Source organism: Hydra viridissima, unplaced genomic scaffold (assembly GCF_058129835.1).
Source record: "Hydra viridissima isolate aposymbiotic clone 2 unplaced genomic scaffold, HvirCarnegie_v1 scaffold_1, whole genome shotgun sequence".
Classification (NCBI taxonomy): Eukaryota; Metazoa; Cnidaria; class Hydrozoa; order Anthoathecata; family Hydridae; genus Hydra; species Hydra viridissima.
Genome location: NW_028324300.1, coordinates 18211013 through 18232391, shown reverse-complemented (window position 1 = coordinate 18232391; position 21379 = coordinate 18211013). Strand labels below are relative to the sequence as shown.

The window sequence follows — 21379 nt, the reverse complement described above, 5'->3', positions numbered from 1 at the left end:
CATTAGTTTTATTACATATTGTTATTTAAAAGTTGGGTACCAAAGAAAATCCTCAGCTTTTAAAATGTACATGTGACGGAGTTCATATTGAACAATCTTAAGGACTAGTTAATGTTGCAAATCTCCAATTAAAAAGGAATATCAAAGTTTTTTGGGAATGCCAGTACGAAATAAGATGAGTAGAGTTAAAGAATATCATCTTTTATTTTTGGAACAAGTTTTTAAATAAGCTATTAAGCTATAATTATTAGAGAAGCTTTCTCTGACAATTTTTTTCTGATGTTAAGTTTCTCTTTATGAACAGTTTTTAAAGAAGCTAATATTATTAAAGAAGCTTTCTCAGAAACTTTTTTCTGATGTAAAGTTTCTCGTTATTAAGTTCTTTCAGTTACAAAATTTGTTTTTACTTATGAAAACTCGCTTTACTCTGCCTTATTTATTTACTTTTAAAAAATCATTTTTCCCTCTCTTTTCGCCGGTTTTTCCAACAGTAAAACTAAAATTGTTGAAGAATTAGGTAACAAGCAACACAAGTGGATTAAAAATAGAAGACGTGCAATAAATAACGTACTGTTTAATTTCGTGCTCAAGTATCTCAATTTTCTTACTGTAAATATTCTTTTCTGCGATCTTTATGTGAACAGCTGGTTAATCGACAAAACCAGTTTTTGTTTTTTAAGTTTCTCTTGAACTTTTATAAACCGGCACATCAGAGAATTTAAAATTACACTTCAACCTCAATGCTAAATAGAAAAAACAAATAACAACTCATTTGTTACTTGTCTTTAAACAGGAATCAGTTTTTTTGTTTTACATAAAGTCTATCAATTAATAGGACTTAATCAAACGAGAGGATTGAATTATATTATAAAAGCAAAAAACGTGTAAAACAAGGTATTCTGAACGAAACAGACAATTTGCCACAAAGGAGGTAAGCCAAGAAATCAATTTATAAACTTTATATTGAAACGTTTTTGTTAATTTAGTTATTGCATAACTAACTTCGACGTTTACCTTTTTCCGTTTGTAACAAAAAATGACGAAATTTTATTCGTTATCATTCATTATATTTCTGTCACAGAGGATCATTGAAACCCTCAGCATAAGCAATTATAGACTTTTTATGGTCCGCTTAAATAAATAGTAAAGTATATAGGTTAGTATAAAAGTAAATAGATAAAAAGAAACAGTAAATAGAAAAAAGTAAATAGATTATAAGAAATAGTAGAAAAGTTTTGAAAAGTGTTCGCTTTTTAACGGTTTTCAAAAACTTCGCCAAAAAGCCGTGGAAAAACCTTTTCGTATTTTAAATGGCTTCAAAATAATTTAGGTGTTTAAAAATAATTGCGTTGTTGGTTATAAAATATGGTGGCGTGATTGTTCATTGATTAAATGTTGAAATCTTGTGAAGAGATTTGGTGAACGCGTTGCATATATTTTTGCTTTTTCAGTTTTGGTGAATAAAACATAAAAAGGAAAAAAACTTTATGAAAAGAAGTTTAAAAGGAACGTTTTCCGAACTTATATTCATATACTCAAACCTCTTCAAAAACCATTCAGAGTAGCTTCAAGTGATGAATTTTAAATCCCATTATACTCACATGTAAGAGTATGATTTTTATTTAGGTGAGTTTACGGAGAAAATGAAAGCAGCCAGAAATTAATCTTTTTGCCAAAATACATTACTTAAAGCAACCAAACAAAAAATTTACCTGAGAAAATAAAATAATTCCTCTTGTTACTTACTCAGCTCGTGAACTTTTTGTTAATTTACTAATTGCTAATCGGATTGGTAAATTTTTTGAAATCAGTATTTTTAAATTGTATTTCTGTTTTATAAATAATAATTCACGATAAAAAAGGCTAGACGCAGATACAAAGTTGAAAAATACTTCTGAAAAATATAAATTTAAAACCTGTAGTTTTTAGGAATTTAAATGTGATCTAACGAAGAAAATACGGTGAAAATTAAAATTGAGTTTGTAATTTTTAACTACAAAAAAAATTACGAATTATCGTATCTTCTCGCAACAACGCAGTTTCTAATTCTACGAAACTACACATTCGTAATGCTAATTGTATGAATAACGATGTTAATAGTACGAGTATTGCAAACATTTGTCCGTGCTACGAACATTTGTACGTGCTACGAACATTTGTCCGTGCTATGAACGTTTGTCCGAGCTACGAAAATTCTGTGTTATAAAGTAGAGCATCCCGCCATCGGAAATTGCGTAAATGCATTAATTCCGATGTGAGAAATAGTTTATAAAGGTGACTCCGATGTGATGCCATGGTGAGGAATGGTATCACATCGGAGGTGTGATACCATTCCTCACCATGGCATCACATCGGATGTAGTCCGAGGTCGATGGGGAGAATTTCACGCACTCTCCGATATATTTCGAGATTTACGCATTATCGTACGATATTTTTGCGTAATTTCACAATAAATCGTATTTAAAGTGTAAACTCGTAATATTGTGGTATTTCCGATGTATTTATCTATAATTATAAAGTTTTCGCAAAATTACAGCAAAACTTTGCAAGCCACCACAAACCATCAGAAAATATCGGAAAATAAAAAGATTAAATCACATCGGAGTCACGTTTATAAACTATTTCTCACATCGGAATTTACGCATTTACGCAATTTCCGATGGCGGGATGCTCTATTATAAAGCATTTATAACTACGAAAAAAGGATTGTTTCTACTGACATTTCTTCGTGAATTGCCGTAATGAACAAATCAAGGTTTTCATATTCCCGCTACACTAAGCGAAAGACTAAAAGATACTTAGTTTCCAAGTTACATTTTTTCCAATAAGTCTAAATTAGTTTTTTACCCTTAATGGCCCTAGATAACCTAAATTTAGAAAAATTCGAATGATTACATTTTTTGCCTGGATATAAATAACTTATTATGTGCTGATAACCTTTTAAAAAAAGAAATTTAAAATTACGCTAATGATTGGGGAGTACAGGTTTTGTTTCATTCAAAGCAGAATTATGCAATTGGGACAAACAAAGTTTCGAAACATAGTTTTTTTTTTCAGTTACATAAGAAATTAAATAGATTTTGATGCAATACATAGTGTACCTCATATTTTTCACAATATTTCTTAGAAATCACATCCAGGGTTTTTGCATGGCCCTTTTCTAAACATACTGTCAGCTTGAGTTCAAAGATTATAGACAAATGCAACAAGGCCTTTTTTTTATTGCAACAATTAGAGTAAACTGTTTAAATGAATCTTGTTTTTCTTGTTTTCTTGCCTCTTGGTTTTCACCATAATTCTTCCAGCGTTCAATAAGTCATCACCTTCTTTTATTTGGAATGATAACTGATAAGTTTTCATATTTAATGCATTAATTTTTTTCATATCATAGCCGTACATGATCCAAGCTTAGTCATTTATAATACCTGAGAAATGCCAGTTAAGTTTATGGTACTATTTCTTTGACCGTATCCGAATTTTAGATTGTATCCGATTTATTGGATTGTCTAGCTCAGCTGACAATCCAATAAATTTCCAAACTGAGCACATGACCATCAACTTCTGATAAAGCATAAATCTTGAACCCCCATTTTATGGGTTTTGTTGTACAGTTTTATAGACAATACACCTCTTTAAGGAACAATCTCTTCATTGACCCATAACATTCTTTGTTTATCAGTTTTGAAAAGTGACCATATATGATATATGTTACTGCTCATAACAAAAGAATATCATCTTATACTACTGACTATAATGTTCAATAATGCAATTGCAAACAAACCACTTCATCCTCACTAAATGAAAAATGCCTTAGAAAAAACCTTATTTATTTTTGTAATGCAAAAACTCATCAACAAGAAAAGGGGATAATTATACCGGGCTTACTTAGAAAACATTCAAAGATAGTACAAACATAAAAAGTCTTTTCTTTATGAAAGTAAGGTCAGCTCCACTGAACTTTCGAAATTTATATAGAAGTGTAAAAGCGAAGGTATATGAGAAATCCTTACGTGGAATATCTTCGATCAAGCTGAAACATTTAAGTATAACTAATTCTTTAGTTTGTTAATATATAAATGCATATTACTATGTTATATATATATACATAACATAGTAATATATATAAATATATATTCATAACATAGTAATATATATATATATATATATATATATATATATATATATATATATATATATATATATTATATATATATATATAATAATATAATATATATATAACTGATCTACTTTTCCCTTACATATGCGATATACGCTATAGAAAACTTGTTAACCCAGGACTTTACATATGAGCCAAACGTTTAGTATCATAACTTAAGCAAGTAATAAGTTACTTCGTAAATGCAAAGAATTACATGAAAGAAAATAGACAGCTGTCACTAAAGCAATTAATTTTCTGTAATTGCATAGTGTGTACATTAATGCCCTCTGAGGGCATTAACGTACACACTTTGGGATTACAAAAAACCTTTTTTTTTTTAAATATTTTAATTACATCCGAGCAAGATATTAATGTTTTAAAATATCACTACTTTCAGGAATTTTTGCCCATAACATTTATGAATATTTTTGTACAAAATGGCTGTTCTAAGAAAAGTTTTGGGTTACAATGAGCAACTGACATCTCTGTTAATAGACTTTAGTAAAGATTATCCAAAGTATTCTAAGTTTTGAATACTACAAAACTTTCTCTTTAAGTTTACTTTTGCACGTAACACTGATGTATTAAGCAAGCAGGACTGTCCTACCAATATTTTTACTCAAATCAATAAGTAAATCTAATTAATGTTTCAACTTGAAAAGTTGTTTTCATTTCGTCAGTTAACGCAAAAAAAAAATAACTTGTAAAACTTTGTGGCGGCCAAACGTCGTGTAAAATACCAAATAAAGCAAAGTGACATCAAGACTGTCGTAAAAGTGTGCATGAGAAAAGCAGACAGAGAACTCACTGATGATAAATAGAACTGCTGAAGTCTGAACTAAACTTCAATGATGAAAGAGTACCAAGAGGCATTTAATCTCATTACAAAACTGTGCTGCGAAGATATGATCAAGGTGAGCTCAAACCTCCACTTCCTCAGCTTTTTGACTTTTACAATAGTAATCTGGTGAAGCCACAAACAAGATCTAGTGACTGTGATTGCCTAATGTGTTCAATTGGAAAACTAAAATTGAAAGTAGTCCACCAATTGTCAAGAGCGCAACCATCAGAATCACATCTAACAATACTCAAAAACAGACCAAAACAACTGAGAAAAGATGTTCCCGATGTTACAGTTTAAAAGTAAGACGAATAAGTCATCAGTGCGCAGGGAAAACTTGCTATGATAACTTAAAAATGTTGACTGAAAAAGACAGAGTTGCAGCAGAACAAATTGCATCATAAGTTATTGCAAATTAAAAAGCATCACTGCATAGAGCTATTAGATTGAGCCAGGATAAAGAAAGAAACTTTCCTTTTACTGTGGGACCATCTAGCACACGGTGTCTTTTTTCCAAAGATGATAAACTTGCAACAGAAAACTTCCTACAAATTTAGTTGAGCACTAGTTAAACTCAGGAATGCGAGAGTTAACATCAACAATTAACAATGTTGCTAAAAGGAGAACTGTTGAGGCCAATTCAATTTTAAATTTTGTTTAAGAGAAAAAAACACTAGCAGAGTTTTACATTCTCTCCCAAATTGAAATCTCACACAACAAGATTCTTCAAAGGTTTCCAAACAAAATGTTGACTGCAAGAAGAACAATTTGAAGAACTTTTTTCTAAAAGAATTGTTACACAAGAATCCCTTTGATTATTGGAATTGGTGGAGGAGAAACATTCCCATAAATCAGTCTTTGTATTGTTGACCATTCTAAAGATCATCTAGACCAATCCTTAAAGAAGCGACAGATGTTTGCGAAACGATTTAAGGATTCTGGAGTGAAGAAACAAATTTTGGTTGCTATTGCTAAAGACATTGAAGAAAATTATAAAAATGTCAGCACACTTCAGCTTATCAAAACTGAAAATGTCCAATATGTTTTCGCATGTGACGTGAAAATTGCAAACGTTGTTTGCGGTATTCATTGTTTACTGGCATGACACTGAAGAATCTTACAAACTGTGGCACCATGAGAACAATTGAATCACTGAAAGAAAAATATTAGACATTTCAAGAGTTGACCCTACAAAAGCCAAACAATTTTCTAATGCGACGAACTCTCCTTTAATCAATGGTCCAGATGATGCTTAAGTGTTACAAATTATTTTTCCTGGAACACTGTATCTTGATTGGCCAAAAGTTTTAAACATTTAGGATAAGCCATACAATGGACGATAGTTTGCCGGAAACAAATACTACGAGTTATAACAAAATTGTTGCACAATTTTACCTTCTAAATGAAATTCGTTAATATGCTTAAGTGGCCACATTTGCTTGGTAAAAACTCATTTTTATATTTGCAAAGGTTCTAATAAGTTATATGGTAATTATAACGTTTTGTACGCATCAGCAAAATGATAATGGCGGTTTGTATTTTTTTTTTTTTTTTGCAAGTTTGGTTTCAAGATTGGTCTGAACCAGACTTGAATATATATATATATATATATATATATATATATATATATATATATATATATATATATATATATATATATATATATATTAATAATTACAACGGCAACCATAAACGTAAGATAATTTGGTATAATCCTCCTTTCAGTGCAAATGTTGTTACAAAAGTAGGTAAATGTTTTTTGAACCTCATTGACCTCCACTTCCCAGTTAACCACAGGCTTTGTAAAATATTTAATAGAAACACAATCAAAATTAGTTATTCTTGCATGGCAAATATAAAGTCTATTATTAACTCTCACAACAAAAACATTTTGCAAAATGAGGCAAAAACTAATGAAATGAAATGCAACTGCACTGAAAAATCCAAATGTTCAATGAACAACCGTTGCCTTTCCAACAACATCGTTTATCAGGCCACCGTATATTCGAACAATCCGGAATATAAAGAAAAAGTGTATATAGGACTTAGCGAAACATCTTTCAAAGCTCGGTATGCTAACCACTTAAAATCCTTTAATGCAGTTAGGTACAAGAACAATACAGAGCTGTCAAAGGAGGTATGGAAATTAAAAGAAAAAAACTTCACACCTTTTGTTAGATGGAAAATTATTAAAAAATGCAAACCATACAACCCAGCATCAAGAGTTTGTAACCTTTGTTTGAACGAGAAGTTTCAAATTTTGATGTATAAAGGAGATAACCTACTTAATACAAGGAGTGAAATGGTCTCGAAGTGTAGTCACAAGAATAAGTTCCTTATTTCCTCATTTGATACCGAAGATTGATCCTGGTTGGTTCACTTTACGTTTACGTCACATTATACTTTTGAGATTTTGTTTCCATGGAGTCTTTAGAACTCACGCCACCGTAATTATAAATGTAATTTTAACGTTTAATTTTGTAATATATGGCTGATGATTGCCGTTAGGCATGAAACTTAAAGTTCCATAATAAAAGTTTTTTTCTTTATCGTTTTTAATTATAATTATAAATCGCTCTGTTTTGAAATTTAAGTATAATCAAAATAAATTTCCTAAACATCGAGCACTTTTCAACGAACAAGAGCTTTGTATTATTTTAATACAACACTAAATCATACGATATATATATATATATATATATATATATATATATATATATATATATATATATATATATATATATATATATATATATATATATATATAATAGGGTGATGCAAAATTTTTAGGTTCAAAACTTTAGTTGTCCTCAAGCTTGCCCTAGTTCTATATGACAATAGTAATTATTTTCCAAAATTTGAATCAAATCGTATGATGTTTAGGGGTTGCCATGTTTTGTCACATTTTGGAATGAGGTTAAAAAAAGTAAAAAAAAAAATTATTTTTTTAATTGTTTATAACTTGTTTATAGCTTATTATTATGTGGTGGATTGCGGATGTTTAATGTTAAACAAACAATAATGTAGTACTGTACTACTATGTGATTACACTAGGCAATAATAGATCAATTATTTTCATCATCCAACAGTCATCTTCATCAGGGTAGACTTTGATGCAACTGGAAATTCCTTCCGGTGAAGATCAACCAATCGAAGAAGAAACTGCTTTTGGTTTTCATCTTTCGTAACGCTTTTGTTGAAGGATGTTATAAGTGCTATGCCTCGTTCCGCGCAATCGTTGACGACCTTCATTTGACGAACTTTGTGCTTTATTTCAAGATATGTTGAATCCATTTCCCACTCTGAAGGTTCTTTCATCAAAAACGATTCAGCTTTTTCTTTGCCATTCTTCAAAATTAGATCGAAAAGTTCTGCGGTGCGTTGTGTAACGAAGGAAGACAATGTACTGTGACAATTGAATTTGGCAGCGTCAAGTCGTTTGAGAAATATCTGTTTTGGCTGTTGTTTCAGGTTGTTTGCCATGTCTCTCTTGGTGTTGTTGTCGACTCGGGAATCAAAGAAAGCCAATCCTATTAGATGTTCAGAAAAATACCACAGATGGCGATGAAAAGCATTTGCTGGATTAATTGCAATTGTACAATTTGGATATTCTTGAATTCGTTGAAGAAGCTTGGCATCATTGAATGGTGCTTGTTCAGCTAACGGAGCGTCATTCCAAAACTGTCCCTAAATAAATGCCACAAAAAGACTTATGTCTGTTACACCTTTCTTATCCTTTGCAGTAATAACAAATTGATCCTGAAACAAATATATCTTCATACAATATATAGCTTTTGCCATCCAATGTGCATTGTGTGTTGCCCCTGGTGCCCGAAACTTTACATTCAACTCCGATGTTGCAGTTGATCCTCCAAGAAAAATAAGGCACAAACTCAAGAGTTCAAAGTCATCATCCCTGGGTTGTTGACCTTTAATTGCTTCACTATAATACACTACCATTTCTTCACGGAGTTTGAGAAAAAAATCACAGTTATACAATTCTTCATTCCCTATAGTGAACACCCCCTTGTTGATTGCTGGCCATTGCTTCTGGAAACGGTTAAAAATTCCAACTTCAGGTCCTCCACTGCTTCCAAATGCAGTCATGAAAATGATGGAAAGCGTGACTTCAAAGACATGGTGTCTGCATGCTATCCATATAAGATTACGGTCAAGATACTGCTCTATTATTGTGCAGGCACCAATCTTAAACCCAGTGTTGGATGAAGTAGTGTCAAAAACCAGTCCCTGAACAAGTTCTTTCAATTTCCAATCTTTAAGAGCCTTCATGCAAGCATCAGCCTGTTGCTCACCTGCACCTCGATCAATCTTTGGAACGCCCAGCAATTTTTCCACCCCACCACCAGCCACAAGGGTGGTAATTCTATCCACTTTTTTTTGACCACCAGTGATATCAGGTAAGAGCTTTCCATCCCAATGCAGAAGAAGTTGATCATTAGAAGAAAAAATCAACCTTGTCAGTTGTAGTCAGCGCTTCGCGAACAGATCGCCTTTCTCTGCGGTTTGTGCAGTACGACAATGATAAATCTTTTAGAGAGTGACCAAGAGCCTGAGCAACTGTTCCAACCACGAAGAGTGCACGGCGATCAGAAATATTACCACGATCAAGAGACGATACAACATCATTTGTTAGAACTTTCATCTTCTTTTTCGTTGAACCACTTGTGCTCAGTGTGCTGGAAGCGGAAGGAGTCTGATATTCATCATCATCCGAGGAACTTGAGCTATTTCACTCACAATGTCAACTGCTGATGAAGAAGAAATGAGTTCTGTTTTTTCCATCAGTTCTGCTTTACTGCTTTGACGCCTCAATTCCATTTTAGTTTCTCGGACTCGTTTCCGTGGCTCCCTAGCTGTTAAACTCCGATCAATTCCAGCCATGCTACAACTTAATGGATCTTCTTGCTGCTGATGTAAAAATGCTTTATCTTCATTGTTTTTCATAACTTCTGATGCATTTTTGGTTGATATATCAAAAAGTTCTTCAAGGTCAGTTTGGAAAAGTCCTTCTTTCATTTGACATCTGTCAAATTTTGATCTTCGGTAACTTTTCAGCAACAGATATTTGTCATAAAGTTTTTTAAACTTTCTTTCTGCATTGTCAATTCTTTGAGTTGGAATTCAAGAATATAACAAGAACTGCTTCAATTGTTGCCCGAATACTTTTTTTCACTTCTTGTTTCTCTTCTATATGATGGAAGAGCAACCTCCGAAGAACATCCCCTCTTGAAGGAAGTCTGGCAGTCGATAGAGTTTATGTAGGTTTACCAACAAGCCACACCACAGCAGAAGATCTAGTGTTGCCATATTAATTTCTATTCAAAATATATTGTTATATATATATATATATATATATATATCTAAAATAAAACAAATTTGCAAAATTTGAGAGAATCACAAATTTTACCAATGGTTAATTTATCTTATAAAACATGGCAACCCCTAAAATTGCTTCTTTTAGTCTAATTTTTGGTACACATGATCCAAGGTGATAAAGGAACACAGGCAACCTTGAGGAGAATGCAATTTGTGAACTTTATTTTTTTCTATTACAATCTAAATCACCCTAATATATATATATATATATATATATATATATATATATATATATATAAATATATATATATATATATATATATATATATATATATATATATATATATATATATATATATATATATATATATATATATATATATATATATATATATATATACGTTATATATAGTTACGTTTGTAAACGAATTTATACGCGTAAATTGCGTCATAAATGCGTGCGTAATCACAGTTATTTGCGCTAACTGCGTTTACGTTAAGGTTAGTAAACGCAATAAATTGCGTCAAGTGCGTTTGAGTTTGCGTGTGAGTTTTTATTTTGGAACGCAAACGCAAAACGCAGTGTTTTTGCATTCCAATCTATGGTTCTTGCATTCCACCCAAAGAAATTTTAAATTTTAGAAAATATGCACATGTACGTTGTCTTAACAATGAGGGATGGATGCTCGCTCGCTAAGAAGCCCAATTTCGTTAGTGACGACTAAAGATGAAATTATTCTTTAGTGTTCATCAATTACGATTTAAACAATCAACTAAGATTTAATTAAAAAATCTATACAGTTTTTAAAAAATAATTTTGTTTTAATTACTTAACTAAGACCAAAAGAGAACGATTTTTAAGTCAAAGATGACTGATAATACACTAACAGTAAACAATAGTTCTTTACTTTTCAATCGTGATACTAATCCCTAGTTTTAGTGTCGAGGTTTCTGCGATAGAATCGAGGTTTCTACAATAGAGTCGAGGTTTCTGCGATAGAGTCGAGGTTTCTGCGTTAGAGTCGAGTTTTCAGTATTTGTAAATGTTTTATAAAAAGGTTAATCTCTTAACTTCTTTTCTTTAGCGAAATGGATAAATTTCCTGAACATCCTTCTGTATTTGAGACATACATGAATTACACCATAAACGCGTTAGAAAGTGATAGAAGCCATTCGGAAATACAGATCATGACCCACCAACTTGAGGCACTGCGTTCAATTAAAGATTTCTTTAAAAACGAAACCCGCCATGGTCTTGTCGTAATGCCAACTGGAACTGGAAAATCCTTAATAGTGTTACTTGCTCCTTACTTTTTGGGAGTCAAAAAAAAGGTGCTTGTTGTGACACCTTCAAAGGTGATTAGTCGACAGTTATTGGAGGATGGCACCGGGACAAATAAACGGAAATCAATATATGAACGATTAGGAATTGTTGACCAAAAAAAAAAGAATAAATACCTACCCGGCGTTGTCATTCAAGAAAACAAAAATTTAGCCCTCAACGATGCGCAGCAAATCATAATCGCTAATGCTCAAAAATTTTCAAACAAATGTAAGACATTACGTGATGGAATTCTCAATGAAGAATTTTTTCCTGAAGATGCTTTTGATTTAGTAATTGTTGATGAAGCTCACCATTATCCCTCTAATACTTGGAAGCGTATAATTGCTCACTACCGGGATAAAAATGTCTTGTTTCTAACTGCGACACCATACAGAGAAAATGTTCATATGGTGGATAATGATAATATAGTTGCAGACATTACTGAGATTTTTAGATTTACAAGGTCTGTTGCTGTTGAGAGAAATGTCATCAGAAGTTTAGAGTGGATATCTGTTAGCAATATCGATTCCTCCAATGAAATTGAAGACGTTTTGAGCCAATTTTTAAACGGACACCCGGAAAATAATGATGGAGTTTTTATGCACCAGGCTATGGCTTTGACACAATCCATATATTGTTGTAAAAAGTGGATCCAGAGGTTTAAAGAATGCAATATTAATGCTAAACCTTATCACGGTATTAAATTAGAAGGAAACCTAAGAGATTTCATAGCCGGAAAAATACAGCTACTAGTTGTTTGCGGTAAGCTACTAGAAGGCTTCGACCACCCAAAAGTGCGTGTCTGCGCCTTTCTGTACGAAACCAAAAGTTTTATTAGATACAGCCAGTTCGCTGGCCGTTGTATCCGGATTGATAGGAACAATCCACAGTTGGTCAATGGAATTCTTATTGGCCCAAAAGAGTTAGGCACAATGTTAAAAAACTTTTTACGGCTGTAAATGCCAACGTCTGTAGAAAATTTACAGCCGGAATCGAAATTCAGTGTTATAAAACTTTTTCGGCTGTAAAACCTCTACAGCTGTAGGAATTACAGCTGTAGAAACTCCGGCTGTAGGACCATCTGAATTTTTGACTTACAGTCGTATTTCAAAAGCAAATTGGCTAAACCAGTTAATCCTTTGGATGAAAATTAGAAAGCAAACATTTTCAAAGTTTTTTTGGAACAGACAGAGCTTTTTTTAAAATTATAAAATACATCTTGTATCGAGCTATTATGGACTTGGATCTTGATTGCTCCAGCTCAGATATGGAGCTCTACTTCCTGTCAACTCATTTTGGAAAAAAGAGAAAGCCCAGAGTGGTAAGATAACTACAAGTTTGAAAGATTTTTGTTTTTGTAAAATATTTATTTAAATGCAAAAGTAATCTAGCTTTGCATGCACCATTGATAAAACCACCTATTTAACATTATTAAAAGATTCAGGTAAAAACTAAGCTACCCTAATATACTAAACCAAATAATATCCTGGGGATTAGTAGTTTCGAGCAGAACAAAATTCAGACTTTGCAGACTCAGACAAACTTTAAAACAGTAGGACATATGGTTTCGATGATCTTTCCAGTTAGATCTTGAGGGACTATTTTGGGTTAGGATTAGTATTTTACTCTATAGTTCACCAAAGACAGCACAAGGCAAGGTACCTTAGGTTACGTAGATTATGTATAGTAAGTAAGGTTAATTTGATTGAAAATAGTTGGTGGGCTCTGTATCTCATTGTATAATTTTAAGGATATTTTAATTAAAAAAAAACAATATTTAGTTCAAAGATCGAAGGTTCACTGAAGAAGTCTCTGATGTGGTGTTTAGACAACAAAATTGGATCCCAAGAGCAGCTGTCGACTATTTGGAAGATAAAATTGAAGATCAACTTAAGCATCCTACAAACAGAAATCATCCACTGAGTTCAAGGCAACAGGTAATCAAAAACAACAAAGTCTTTTAGATAACAACAATGTTTGATTAAGCAGAGAAATTAAATATTTTTACAAAGTGCTCCATATGAACCAAAAATTGCATAAGTTGGATTCTGTATTTTAATTGTAAAATTCTCTTGCAAAGTTTTATCATCAAAACAAAGCTATTTGTTAAGAACCACATTTTAATGGGATACTCTTTTTCCAGATTTTGCTTTTTTGTCAATTCCTGGGCACTGATGCCTTTTACCATTTGTTAAGAGATGCTCGAGGTGTTGATACCAAGACCATTCATGCTACAGTCCATCGAGTTGCTGATGTTGTCATCTCCCTGAAGAATGAAATCATTCGTTGGCCTGAAGTTTGCAGTGACCTAGCAGAGAAATTTTACCAGTTCAACCAGTTTCCTCTTTGTGCTGGTGCCCTGGATGGCACCCACATCAATGTTGAACCACCCAGAGCTGATGAAGCCTCATTTCTGAATCGCTACAGGGAACACTCCATTAATGTACTTGCAGTCTGTGGGCCAGATTTGTCTTTCTATTATGTCGATGCTAATCACCCAGGCAGATGTCATGATTCAAGAGTTATCCGTGAAAGTTCTCTCTGGAGATCATTTGACATTCTTGATCAACGGCCCTTCAAAGGTGCTGTACTCCTGGGAGATTCAGCCTACCCACTGCGTGAATGGCTAATGACCCCCTTCCCAGGAATTCCATATGGTGCGAAAGAAAAGTACAATGATTCACACAGTGTCACCAGGAATGTGATAGAGAGAGCCTTTGGTGTTGTGAAGAAAAGGTTTTACTCTCTGGGTAATGGATTTCGATTGCACAACATGGAGGATGTGCCAAAGTTCATTATAGCAGCCTTTATTCTACACAACTTAGCCATTCAGTTTGGTGACTCTTGTGAATTTGATGATGACCTGTCTCCTCAACAGCAATCGTCACGTCGACCCAGGAAGCACCGGAAATGTAAGCGAAATCACCCAGTTATTCCTCCAGCAGAGCAAACATTGGATGGTACCTTGAGAGAAGAGAATGAAAGCCAAACATACACCGACAAAAAAACTATTCTTGGTATTAGAAAAAGAGAGCAACTTTTGACCTTCTTTAATGAATAGAAGATGTTTCTGTTTCGCCCATTTTAATGATGCTAAAGGATATGTTAGACTTTGTGGTGCATGTAAAATTTTTCCTATTTGATGCCAATACTGCATTGCTAAAATGATATAGGCAGAGTTTTAAGTAAAGAAGCTGCTATGTTAAAACCTACAAAATGACACTTAGAACTACCAAGTCTATATTTGGATAGTACAGAAAGCAGAAGACTGACAATAGGTTTTGAAATATTTGTTTATTTATTTATTTGACACCCTTTTTTCTCATAAGCAAATTGATTCGGAAGTTATTGAAAGCATTTATATATAGATTAATACCAATTGTAAAAAATTAAGACTAAGCAGAAGACAAAGGATTTTAATATAAATTCAAAATTTTGTAAACATGCAAAGCAAAATGATAATGTAAAATAGTTTTTGTTAAGGTACTTAAAAATCCATTTTTGTACTAAATTGGAGAAAATTTTCAATGTATTTTGCACATTTTAAAATAAAGGAGACATTGCTTTTAAAAAATATGACTTTTTATTTCAAAAACTTTTCTTTGATGGAAAGACAGAATTAGTTTAGATAATTTGAAAGTTCACAAAGTTTTAGTTTTGAAAAACATCTAAAATATCCAAAAAAACTGACATATTTTAATGACTGAGGTTAACTTTGAAAATGGCAAAGGTCAATTAGTCATTTCTTCAACCTTTAAACTTTTTTCTTTGCTTTTTTCTTACGTTTACTCAACCTTGCTAGGTAAATTTCTCTACCATGATTGTTATTTTGCAATAATTTATGGAGGAAGAAAATGAGGGCAAGTCTCTGGGGGTCCAAACCATTAGGGGACAATACAGGTGTACTTGAGTGGTATTCTAGGCCTGAATTTTCAATTAGGAGGCTCCCATGTGGCAAGTAAAACCCTACTCCTTGATGATGAGACCCCTTAAGTCTGTATTGGGGTAGTACATGAAGTTGGGGAGTGGTAAGAGGATCTTTTAGAAAAGTTACAAGGGCAACACAGCCATAATGAACATCATGTCTATCCTTATGCACATGTGCAGTGTAATCACTAGCCAAAGTCATGCCAGAGAAAACATTTTGGGCTTCACACCCTAGACGACAGGTGTTAGGTTTTACAGCAGTCATTTTATCAAAGCAAAATGGGACAGCTTTTTGAAGATGGAGGGAAATGAGGTCGGCAAAGTTATCAGAAATTTGAAGCAAAAGAGATGGATTGCCACCAGTGAGAAGTGGGAAAAGGCTAACTCGGTCATTCATGGGTTTACTAGCATTCTTACAGATATCGCCAGCTCTATACATGTCTTTTGTGCAGCCAACTGTGTAAGAAAATGATCGATTTGGGCCCTCTGGGCCTTGGCAACTGCAATTTTGCCCTTCAACTTCAATTCCCCTTGATCTGGAAGGGCAAAATGGGAGTACATGGGTGGCTAAGGCATTTCGTAAGTTAGATGCTTCGGAAGAAGTCAAGAAATCCAAAATTATTATTGAAACAACAATGAAATAGTGTTTTTGACAGCTTAGGGGATTTGTTATTAGACAAAAATTAAATTTTATGTATAAAAATTTTGGGAAAATCTGCATTTATTATCTGGAAGTTTGGGTTATTTTTGCTCAAAGACAAGAAAACATTTTTGTACCAATAAGTTGGACAGTTCTATTTATAAACAAATTTTTAAAAATAAAATATCAGCACTTTAAAGCTGATACATCCAAAAAGTTGTACCATTTTATGTAAAAATAAAATAAAATTCGAATTTGCAATTTTATTTGTAACTTTAGAGCAAAAATGCATAAAATATCGAAGAAAGAGCTTTTTAAGACTGAAAAAAAAGTATAAAATAGCATTTATGCTATCTTGACTCATGTAAAAGTTATTGCAACATAAAGTTTAGCAAAGAAATTTTACAATTTTATTTTCTGATTTAGGAGTAGAATTTAACAATTAATTCTCATTGGTAAATTATGAATCCCCTAGGAAGTCAATACTTGAAAGCTTTTACATTTGAAATTGTAAATCATTGATCTCATAGGGCCCAACAAAAATCTCTCTGCAGCCCATCTTTGGATGGTAGATCACTGATTGTGAACCTGTGCTCTATTTAATGGATAATTCAATGTAATATTTTATGTTTTATTTCATACTTTCATAAGAACATACAGCAAATTTGACAAATTTTCAATTTCAAAATTAGATTGACAGAAATAGTTCAGTTTAATGCATCACTTTATGAGAATCTTCACTAGATTAAAAAAAAAGAATTTATAAAGTTGCTTGGAGAAATTAAGTAACTCTTGAGTCTTGGCTTGCAGGTTTCACTCTTCTATGACAATACATATTTGCATTTCGTTTAGGAATTAGTTTCTTTGACTCTTTCTAAAGTTGAAATGAAGCTGACTGGAACTGAAGAACTTAGAGGGAATCAAAGCTTGAACAATGTTCGCTGAAAAATTAAAAAAAAAATGACACAAAGAAGAATGAGTATAGTTAGTAAGATGAAGGTCCAGATAGAGCTGTTTGCTTAAATTTAAAAGGGCCAATGTGAGGCACTAGACCTTGAACACATGTCCATGTGAGGACCCTGGTCCTTGCCATTGCAAGAAACCATGTAGCAGTATGGTATTTTTTTACAAAAAATGATTTTGGTGTGTCATCAGTTGAGTACAAAACAAAGAAAACTATGAACACTAAAATATATCATGATTTGTTGTTGTAAAGAAGGAAGATCTGTAATTGTTTTAAATTTAAATTACATTTGCTTCGACTCAGGAGAAACAGTGAGTGTTTTTAGTACTAAAATGCAAACCATTTTAGTACTAAAAAACTCACTGTTTCTCCTGAGCCTCTGTCTTGAACATGAAGGACAACATCTCCAGAAAGGGAAAAGGTGGCTCTTCGAAAAAATTCAGCTCTTGCTGTAGCTTCTTCAGCCCTCATGTTGGCCTCATTCACTTGAGCCTTGATGAGCTCCACCTTTGCCTCATAGAGTTCAGCTTCAGCTCTCATCAGTCTAAGCCTGGCAGGTCCTTCTTCAAGCTCATATTGTGCTTTCTTCAGTTTGACTTCTTTGTAGCCATTCTCAAACCAAAGAGGAGTGCTTCCAGCTGACTTTTGTTTCTTCCGTTGAGGTTGGTTTTCATCCTGACCCACTGAAAATAAGAAAGTTTTGAGTTGCACCGATCCTGTGATAGTTTGATGAACTGTAATCTTTTACTTATTAAAATAAAATATAGACTTTCTCCTTTTGTCTTTAAATCATGAATGTAACAAATTGTTCTACACAATAGAAATGTTAGACATTCTTTTTAGATTTTATGTCAGATTTGGAAGCATTAAAATTCATACTCATGAGGAAGGTTTGATCTATTTTAGACTAAATCACATGGATTTATTTAAAGTTCTTTTACCTGCTGTCCTGTTAACTTCAAAAGGCTGTTCCTGAGGATCAAAGAAAGCTCTTGAGACACTGGGCACTGGTGATGATGACCTAACATTTCGGTTTCCAACTGGCAAGAGAGGAGCACGAAAAACACTATCTAAAAGTTGTAAAAAGGAAAGGTATTTTAGTTTCCTAGGTTTAGCTTCTGTGAATAAATTCTTGTTTTACACAAAGTTGTTGATATTAAAGACAAAAACATGTCTGCATTGCTATGAACATATAATTGGCATTTACTAATATTGCAAATGAATGCACTACTGTTTAAAAATCTTCAAATAGTTCCTTTTGTTCAGTTACTTTTGAGAAAACAATAGAACTAATTGCCCATGAAATATTTTTTTACCTGTGATACTCAATGTACTGGTGTCCAAGTCAGGAAGTTGAGGTGGATCATTCTCTGCACTTGGCATCACTGGGAGGTCATTGGGCTGGTTTAGTCCTTTGACAACTGCTGAATCTCTTCCAATGATGTCAAGGACCATATTATCAACAGGAGTTAGGGACAACGCAGAAGCTCCAGTCTGCCTAGCAGCAGTCAACTTGTTGATTGCAGTTCGCCGCATTCCATCCCAGACACTCTATAATCAGATTAGTACCATTAATGCAGTACCTTAATTGAACCTTAGAGTATGCATTACTCTTTGGAGTGTTAAACAAAGAGTGAGATCTAAGCCAAATGGGCAAATAGTATGGCTAATATGGCTAAAAATACCTAAAATGCGCTATAAGAATTTGGTTTCATTTCATTGCCCAGTACCTGCATGTTTACATATTTATGGCTTCTAATCTGTTAAAATCTATTCAATTGTGCTTGTTAAGTACTTGCTGTGATTACAGTGCCACAAAATGGCAAATGAAAATTAATGTAAGGTAAAATCAATTTCTTCACAAAAATATACTTACAGTTCGCAGATGATCTTCACTTTTAAGAGGGATTCCCTTTGTCAAGCACTGGTTTTAGATATCCTTCCATGCTAGGGCTTTTGACTTCTTGGTAATGCCTTTTTCCTTGTCAAAAGGCAACAAAATTTGGTCCTTCTTAAGCTTAATCAGCTCAGCAATGTCTTCCTTCTGTTCTAGTGTAATCTGCACCATTTTGATCAATTTGAACTCAAACTTTTACTTCCTTTTTTATTTTAGCTTTTTAAACTTTTCTTTTGTTTACATAAAGAACCAATGGTTTCTATTAGAGACTGGCCAACCGTCCTATGTGATCATTTTATTCGTTAATATCGATTATTTCGATTAATGATCAAAAAAAAAACCAAACGATTAAAAAGTTAATTAGAGCGAGTTTTCTATAAACGATCGCGGGACAATAGAGCGTCTAAATGATTAAAACGATTAATATTCATGAAATTTGATTTTTAATCGATTTGATTTTTTTAATTAAGGTAGCTGCAATAACTCGATTAAATTATTGTTCAGTTTACTTTTGAGGATGTCCCTGCTGAGAGTTTGAATGATATTTTAGACTCTGAACCTTCTTCTGCCACAAATTCTGACTCAACCAATCCTGGAAGAAGCTCAGATTTAAATGAACTTGAAGATAATGCTTTGGCAGAGCAGCCAACACGACAGCCTTCAAAAAAGAGGAAAAATTCCTAAATCATCTGAAGCCTTGCCTCTTAAACAAACCAACAAAAATAGCTAAACTAATTGAGAGACTTTTTGTTTGCCATCTTTTAATGTGTTCGTGATTTTTGTACAATAAATGTTAAAACAAAAATGTGTTTCATTGTGTTTTTCATTTTATGTATTTCTCTTAAAATAAAAAAAAATATTTTATCGAGTTTTTTATGAACAAGGAGTATTAGAAATTTAAAAAATCTAACTAGATTTAAAATGAATAAAATGACTAATTGTTAGACAATTTGATTAAAATGATTAATAGTTTACTCGAAACTGATTAAAACGGTCACACAACTTTAATCGAATTAATCATTAATTTTTTAATTTGGTTGGTCATTAATCGATAATCGAAAATCGCGGTTGTCCGCTCTCTAGTTTCTATTTTTAAATTTGTAGATTTCTATGGCTCAAAATTTCCATTGCTTCGGCCGAAAATGTTCCAGTGTAAAAAAAAAGTTTTATAACATGTATATTTTTTTCCTAGAGCCGTAAGCCGGATTCCGGCTTACGGCTCTAAATACGGCGAAATGGTTTCGGCTGTAGTTTACAGCTGTAGAGTTTTTATAACATTGTGCCTTAGATAATTTCTTTAATCGATTACTTAATGAAGAAAATGAGGATCTCCCAACGGAAGACCCCAATGATGATGAGTAGAATGATCGTTTTCACTTATACGTGTTTTATTGTTTAGATTTAAAAATTTTTACCTTCTGAAGACAACGGATCGTTCATTGCATCTTTTGCTAGTTTTTCCTTTGAATGCATTAACACTTTAATTACTGTTAATAGAGTTTTTAATTGCGTAAAGTTCGCACTGTAAAATACATATTTGCTAATCAATACAGCTATGCACATAATGCACTTAAAGTTTCAAAATAAATTTTCTTTTCTTGAATATTTTTAGCAATATAATTAACAAAAATAATTTAAAGTAAATGAGTTTAATGTAATGCAAGCTTTTAACGAACAAAATAAGTACAATAATTCTTATTGGTTTATGACACCACAAATAACAATCTTATATTAATAAAAGAGAGCATTTTGTGATTCTGAGTGGAAAAAAAAAGAAAAATAGTATTTAAAAGAAAAAACAGAATATTAATGTGGAGTATAGATGAAATGGAAAAACTAATTGAGAAAAACGGAAACACTAAAACAAAAGTAAATTTAGGATTAAGAAAAAAGGAACTCTCATACAAGAATAAAATTTGACTATGAATTTGAAAATGACGATATTTTTATTAAGCTCCTATTGAAATCACTTGATAAAATTTAATATGTATTTGCATACATTGGTCAAGACCGAGCAGTAAATGCCTCAGGGAAGAAATAGCAAAAGCCTCATGATTAGGAGCAGTAAAAATAATTCCGGACAGATGTCCAGAGTCACTTAGAGACTCACGTAGAGGAAGAAAATCAAGATACTCGCAGATGAAAAAGTTTTAAAGCCCACCTGTTGCACATGCCTCAGCCCGCCAAACAGTCCTTATTACATAGAATTACTTCCCAGCGTGCACAATAACGTCCTAAGGACGTCTGTAAGACGGTTGATTTCTCGTCTGTAAGACGTCCTTATTTGGTC

At 32.8% G+C, this 21379-nt stretch overlaps 2 protein-coding genes across 2 annotated transcripts; one reads left to right on the top strand and one right to left on the bottom strand.

Moving 5' to 3' along the window:
- The first annotated feature begins 711 nt into the window (after positions 1 to 711).
- LOC149893706 (uncharacterized) lies at positions 712 to 20677 on the top strand. Its single transcript, XM_090068070.1, has 3 exons — positions 712 to 931; positions 11423 to 12588; positions 20378 to 20677. Exons 2-3 carry the CDS (start codon positions 11427 to 11429, stop codon positions 20449 to 20451), a joined length of 1236 nt encoding a protein of 411 aa, XP_089924196.1. The 5' UTR covers positions 712 to 931; positions 11423 to 11426; the 3' UTR covers positions 20452 to 20677.
- On the bottom strand, positions 17520 to 20083 carry LOC149893707 (uncharacterized). Its single transcript, XM_090066432.1, has 4 exons — positions 19069 to 20083; positions 18509 to 18743; positions 18134 to 18262; positions 17520 to 17875 (listed from the first exon to the last, which is right to left on the bottom strand). The coding sequence occupies exons 2-4, from the start codon at positions 18726 to 18728 to the stop codon at positions 17520 to 17522; spliced, it is 705 nt and encodes a 234-aa protein (XP_089922558.1). The 5' UTR covers positions 18729 to 18743; positions 19069 to 20083.
- Positions 20678 to 21379: the final 702 nt, after the last annotated feature.